The 7,500-nt window shown below is 34.7% G+C and overlaps 1 protein-coding gene across 2 annotated transcripts in view; it reads left to right on the forward strand.

Moving 5' to 3' along the window:
* LOC137643931 (PDF receptor-like) overlaps nt 1–7,500 on the forward strand; it is a 546,960-nt gene that overhangs the window by 308,029 nt on the left and 231,431 nt on the right. For both annotated transcript variants that reach the window (XM_068376700.1, XM_068376708.1), the window contains one exon: nt 6,043–6,193. In XM_068376700.1, the coding sequence (XP_068232801.1) occupies nt 6,043–6,193 (151 nt within the window). The remainder of the gene's footprint in view (nt 1–6,042; nt 6,194–7,500) is intronic.

Raw genomic sequence — 7,500 nt, forward strand, 5'->3', positions numbered from 1 at the left:
CCTAAGGTCTATTTCTGGTAGAAATTTCTCTAAAATCTGTCTAGTAGTTTTGATGTAATCCTGTCCATAGACACACTAACAGATAAATAATTAAACACGACCAATTAGGGATTTCTGACCTCCGCCAAAGGTTAATGGAGTTGTCCATAGCCTAAGGTCTATCTGTTGTGGAATTTCGTTAAAATCCATCAATTCATAGTAATGTTATCTTTAAAATGGTGGAAAATTCAAATCCTGATCTAGAATCTGGATCTGGATACGGATCATCATAAAAATTTAGTGGGGTCGTCCATGACGGAAGACCTATGAGGTGAAAATTTTGTCAAATCCGACATGTAGTTTTAACGTTATCTATAAAATAGTGAAAAACGTAGGTCTGGATTTAGAATTCAGTTCCGGATCATCTAAAAAATTTATTGGGGTTCTCCATGACCTAAGCTCCATCACTGGTGAAAATTTCTTCAAAATCCGTCATGTAATGTCTATGTAATCCTGTCCACAGATACGCAAATAAATAAATAAACAGGAGCAATCAGAGTTTTCTGACCTCCGCCAAAGGTTAATGGAGTCATCCATAGCCTACCATCTATCTGTTGTGGAAATTTCTTTAAAATCCGTTGAGTAGTTTTACAGTTATTTTTAAAATGACCAAAAAGGCAAAGCTGGATCTAGAATCCCGATCAGGATACATATCAAAATCCGTCAAATAGTTTTGACGTTATCTTTAAATTGGCAAAAGATGCAAATCTAGATCCAAGTCCAGATTATCGCCAGAATTTAATGGGGTCGTCCAGGACTTAAGATCTATCTGTGGCGAAAATTTTGTCAAATTCTTTTGATTAGTTTTGACATATTCCTGCGCACAGACACACAGGCAAATAAATAAATAGATAAAATAGAATCCCATACTGGATCCCGATCCAAATTATCTCCATAACAATTTAATGGGCTAGACCATGACCTAAGATCTATCTGTGGCGAAAATTTTGTCAAATTCTGTGAAACAGTTTTGACGTTATATTTAAAATGTCGAAAAATGCAAATCCGGATCTAGAATCCAAAGTTAGATGGGGTCGTCCATGACCTAAGATTTATCTGTGGTGAAAATTTCGTCAAAATTTGTCGAGTAGCTTTGATGCAAGCCTGTCCACAGGCACAGAGAAAAATAAATAGGTAAATTAGAATCCGGATCCAGGTCATCTACAAAATTTAATGGGGTCATCAATGACCTAACATCTATGTGTTGGAAATTTTGTCAAAATCCGTCTAGTAGTTTTGAGATTATCTTTAAAATGGTGAAAAATTAAAATCTGGATTATCACCAAAATTTCATTAGGTCGTTCATGGCCTAAGGTCTATGTGTGGTGAAAATTTCGTCAAAATCCGCCGAGTAGTTTTGGCGTAACCCTGTCCACAGCAATGACGAAAAATCCAAATATGAATCTTGAATCTGGATCATCTCCAAATTTGTATGGGGTCGTCCATGACCTAAGATCCATCTGTGGTGAACACACCGTCGAAATCCGTCGTGTGGTTTTGTCGTGTGATTTTGACGTAATCCGCAGACACACAGAGACTGATAAATAAATAAACCTTCTCTATTACATAACCTCCTTGGTTGAGGTAATAATAAGCAGACAGTGTAGAAAAAATTATCGCTGCATTAATTTTTCATTAGTGCTTCACAATTTTCCAGTTTTCTTAGCTAGGAAAGCAATTGGTCAACATTCACCTACTAAGAAATAGAAAATGAATATAAATACTTCGTAGCACATATGAGGAGTACAAAATACAATAGCATTGGCTGATATCATAGTCAATCTAATAAGAAAACCTTATCAGAAGATTCGAGAAAACTCAACATGCTGCTCTGTTTGTAGTCTTCAAATTATTTCTTTTCCGGTAAATGGGATTCTTTTATAAGATGATAGCTATCACACACTTTTCGAAAAGCTATTGGTCTGTGAGGACTACTTTTACATTTAGGTTATGTAAATTCTTTAGACATAACTTTTAACAGTATCTATAATAGTAATGATAATAAGACACGAGAAGATCTCATCCAAGAACAGTTAATATTACATCCTTCTAACTCTGTTGGTGAGGGTAATAAAAGATGGAAGTTAAACTGCAATATTTTATATGATTAAACATTTTAATTAGATTTTTTAAGGTAAAGATTTGACTTTTATGTACTATATTACTAAAATATATTAATCGACTTTGAATGGTCTGTAAGTTTTTATTATCGTTTATAGTGGAAAAAGATAAAACTCTTTTGAAAGTTAATAACCCTTTCAGGTCACGAATCCTTTGAAAAGTGATAAAATAGAACATTAAATTCCCCACTAAAAGAAAAAAAACTTTGCATCATAAAAGAAAAAACATTGCGCAATTAGAATATAATTATGTTTATATTCAAGCCTATAACACCAATAAGAGAATGTTTTACGCGATAACCTTCGTTGTATATACCAGCCATAAAGTCAACGAAGCTGAGTTCACGGCAATTAAACTGATGTCTTTATTCAATTCTGCTAATCCCCATAAGAAGATAGTGCCATCAGTAAAACAGGCTGGGTGAACTATACGCATCACTTAAGGCAAGGTTATTTACAAAGTTCTCTGCAGGTTCCCTTCGGCTCTTTTCCACGCTGACCTTATAACCATCTAGATTCCTCTACTCCATAATGCTGTTCAACGTATGAAATTTTATTTACGTTACAACAGCGGGGTTTTCTCCTACTTTGACGTGGGTGGTGAATGGTCAATGCCTCACAGCCTGGGCTTAGCTTAAATTCTTAATCCGGCCAATTTATGTCGAAGAAAGTCCTTTCTGAGTCTACTTGTTGTTATTGAAGGGAGGGGGAGTTACCAGCCCAATGAGGTCTATTTACTGATATTTTTTTTTTTCTGAAATATATCCCTTGGTATTAATTATTCAGCTGATAAAGTATTACCCATGGCAAGACCGTAATTTTTCATAATTATTCATATTCAATATACAGTATATATATGTATACTTATATACATATATATATATATATATATATATATATATAGAGAGAGAGAGAGAGAGAGAGAGAGAGAGAGAGAGAGAGAGAGAGAGAGAGAGAGAGAGATGTGTGTATTTTTCTGTTTTGATTATATCACATAAATTCAGTATTTTTTGTGATATGAAGGCACAATATCTTTGTCCAGATAATTAAAATATTACTGTACCATTCAAGTTTGGCTTACAATCTGGTTGCAGACAGAATACATTTGAAGCATATGTTCCTATAGAAGTTAAAAGTTGATCTACATAGATCGGACTAATATGGGATTTATGGTCAACTTTCAATGTGTTTGCTAATATAATTGCCGGGGTGAAAAGTTATATATCATATTTTCTGACTACCAGCTTGATGATGCTCCAAAATTAAGTTAGCCTATTCAACCTCCAAAGTCATCACCCTTAAGATTTTTTACACCAAAGAAACAGGTCTATAAATACAACGATCAGCCTTATATCAAGGGTATAAGAATTATAAGCTTAATATCATTCCATACCAATAGGAATTCTTCTCTCTCTCTCTCTCTCTCTCTCTCTCTCTCTCTCTCTCTCTCTCTCTCTCTCTCTCTCTCTCTCTCTCTACATTTATACTTTCTTTTCTCTCAATTTTTATGACTTTCAAAAGATAACAACATTACGCATTAGTATTTTATATACTATATTCAAATATTAGTCTAACCATATGCGAACAGTGTTACAATTATTATTGTAATTATTATCAATAGCCAGGAAAGAAACCTAGTTGCAAAAGTAGATTGCTTTATCCTCAAGGGATCCAACACGGAAAGTAACGAATAAACTATGAATGAGACAATAAAAACTATGAAATACATAAATACCAGTTGTAACGGCAAATAGATAAATAATACATAAATAATACAAAAAAAAAAAAATATGCCAACCTATTCAACCTATTCAATTTCTGAAGTTCCAACGATTCAACTAATAGATTAGGAAGATCATTACACAATCTGCAATATAACTTCTAAAAGACTGTGAATTATAGAGTTTTATGATAGAGAAGACAAAGTTTATACTCCTACGGTTACCAAAATGAATTGAAATAGCATATGATTTTAATTTGTTCCCTTTATTTTTAGTTTTTTTTTTTTAGCTCCCTATAACAAAGAACCAAGTCTACTTTAAAAGTAGTAGTTTTACAATTCTTTCCTTATACCAATTCCATTGATATATTTCTTCTGTATTATACTCATGCTAGGGAAATTAAAAGTATATAGGCACTGCACAGTGAGATAAATACTACTTTACAATCTGGGTCTTGTAATTGGTGAAAAAAAATATCAGCAGGAAAAGAAAATTAACTTCATCCTTAGTTGAGTTTGAAATTAGTTTTAAATCCTATTGGCAACAGCAGAAAAAATAACCAAGAAAACAACAAAACACACACAGACACAACAACATCACTAAAACAATTACTAACACCAAAGTAACACTTACATAAGCAGGTTCAACAAAATCTATTCTTTTAAATCATTAATAAACTTAATTGAAAACGCAAAATTCATAACAGCAGATTGAAAACGATATGATATTATTTTCAAATCAAAAGTAAATTACATTTGTATTTATAGAAATGAAATATACACGACAGCAGGCCGAACACAATGCATTTTTCACAGTATAGGCCTAATGAAATTTTATTCTTATTTAATGAAATAAACGAAAAAAAGGAACAGTAGGTTAATCACAATGTATCTTTTCAAATCGTAAGGATATTTTACTATTGAAGTAAATGAAAACTGGTGCTGAAGAACAGATTTGCCCGACAGGCGACACGAGTGTTTTACGTTCCTAGCGTGTCGTTATGTCCTATGTGACGACGCCGTTAAAGATTTTTGTCACTACTTTAGTTTTCAGCGTGACACATTTTGGGTCACGTGTCACGCGTGTCGCGTCACTTCCTATGTGATTCCGACCTAAGACGAAAATCATGGACCGTCAGCTCAAGTGAGGTAAAAGATAATCCATTACAACCATGATTGTGTTTAGATATCATTTTATCTTCTTCTTCTTCCTCTTATTATTATTATCATTATTATTATTATTATTATTATTATTGGGAAACAACACTCAATCATATGTGCAATATAAATGAATTTCTGGCATACAACAGGTTCAGACCTAGGATTCATGAGTGAAAGATCACAAAAGTCATTGGGGAAGCTAGAACCAAGTACTGTTTTTAAACATTTTGCATTGGTTACACGTGCAGATAGTGCACCTTGCATTTCCACGAGTTTTTCCCTATTTTTCCGCACCTATCAGCGATCTTTGAGGAAATATCTCAGTCCAACGACTCTGTAGGTAAAATTTAGAGTCAATAACCTTGGTAAAACTCGCTGGCATGCATGGAGTGCAACATGGCCTGGTAATTTCATAATCACTATGCAGGTTCCTTGGTTTCATATTCTACTATGATGTCTGTTACTTAGTTGGTATCGTTTTTATTTTTCACTTGAGAGCCCTGCGTCCATGCCTTCTGAGATGTATTATTTTCATTAGTATGTGAACAACCTAAATCCTTTATCTTATTTTGACAAAAATAAGCAAACTTCTCTCTCTCTCTCTCTCTCTCTCTCTCTCTCTCTCTCTCTCTCTCTCTCTCTCTCTCTCTGTCCAGTCCTCATGCGATAATATTATCTAATTGGTTCACTTAGAGGAACATGTGGTTTTATTTCCTTGGAAACCTATAGTCCCTTTGTTGAACCAAGCAGTAAATTGGGATGGTTGCGGTAAACTTTTATAATTTACCGCTAGAGCTGGAGAGAGACAAACAGAAATTTTGGAGAAAAATAATAGTTATATGTCAGTAATTTCTTAAAGTACCCTCATATAATCTAAAACGGTATGATTTGGCTGGGCCAAACTCCATCTTTGTGGGATGATATAGTAACTCTCTGTGGGATGATATTATTCATCAGTTACCTCATCAAGCACTTCATCCACCTCATTATGCTCTATTCCAGGTCACTTCGCAACAACCGGACGAGAATACACTGGCACCTGTTTATGTCGATGAAGATCCAGCTGGTAGTGCGTCTCACTCTTTATATAGACCAATACATCATTAGGTCTATGAATGTCTCCCCTCAATACTACAAAGGCATCGATAACAGTGTCAGTAATGTACATTGTTTTATTGTTATCACTATAATTATTTTCTGCTTTATCTTCAATGTCTTGAACTATTATTATTGTTATTATTATTATTATTATTATTATTATTATTATTATTATTATTATTATTATGGCCTGTTAATCATACATTGATTTATTTCACAATCCGGTTTTTTTCTCATCGTAGGTATAAGTTTTCTGGTTCAACACAACTTTTTAAAGGTGAAGCAGCTTTTTCGAGTGGGAGCAGTAAGTCATCTGGTTCAATATAGCACTTAACTTTTGGGAGTGAAGCAGATATCTCCTGTGGAAGTTGCATGTCTTTAGGTTTAAATAAACTTTAAGAGACTGAAACAGCTGTCGACTCTGCAAGGTGTAAGTCTTTATATTTACTCAACTTTTTGGGGGTGAAGCAATTCAAGCTGTTATCTCCTCTGGAAGGTGTAAGTCTTCTAGCTATACTCAACTTCCGGAAGATGAAACAGCAATACTATCTGGATTTTGTTTGTAAATCTTTTGGTTGATTCAACATATGGGGGTCAAGCCATTTAAGCAACTATCCCCTTTGGAAGGTGTAAGTCTTATGGTTCAACTCAACTATTTTTGGGGGTGAGGGTGGGGGGGAGTCAGGAATTCATGCAGCTATTCTCTTTGGAAGGTGTATGTGTTTTGGTTAAGCTCACCTATTTTTGGGGTGTAAGTCTTTCGGTTCAATTCAACTTTGACATGAGTGGGTTGAAGCAATTCAAGCAGCTATCCCCTCCTGAAGGTGTAGATTTTTGGTTCAACTGACCTTTTGAAAGATGGAACAGCTATCCCCTCCCGAAGATATAAATCCTCTGGCTCATTTCAACTTTGAGAAGGGGTAAGGGTTGTGAAGCAATTAAAGCAGCTATCCCCTCAAGAAAGTGTAATTCTTTCCGGGAGGTGGGGGTTCTACTCATCTTTTAGAAGATGAAACAGCTATCCCCTTTGGAAGAAATGTCTTCTGGTTCAATTCAACATTTTTTTTTTTTTTGGGGGGGGGGGCCGCCGGTTGAAGCAATTCAAGTAGCTATCCCCTCTAGAAGGTGTAAGTCTTCTGGTTCAACTCAACTTTTAGGGACTAAAACCACAATCCCTCTGGAAAGTGTAAGTCTTCCAACTATACCCTACTTTTTGAAGATGAAACGACCATTTTATCTGGATTTTGTAAATATTCTGGTTCAATTCTACTTGTGAGGCGTCAAGCAATTCAAGCAACTATCCCCTCTGAAAAGTATAAGTCGTCTGGTTTAACACAACTTGCTTAGTGCTGTAGTTGCTTG

Source organism: Palaemon carinicauda, chromosome 1 (assembly GCF_036898095.1).
Source record: "Palaemon carinicauda isolate YSFRI2023 chromosome 1, ASM3689809v2, whole genome shotgun sequence".
In the NCBI taxonomy this organism is placed as follows: domain Eukaryota; kingdom Metazoa; phylum Arthropoda; class Malacostraca; order Decapoda; family Palaemonidae; genus Palaemon; species Palaemon carinicauda.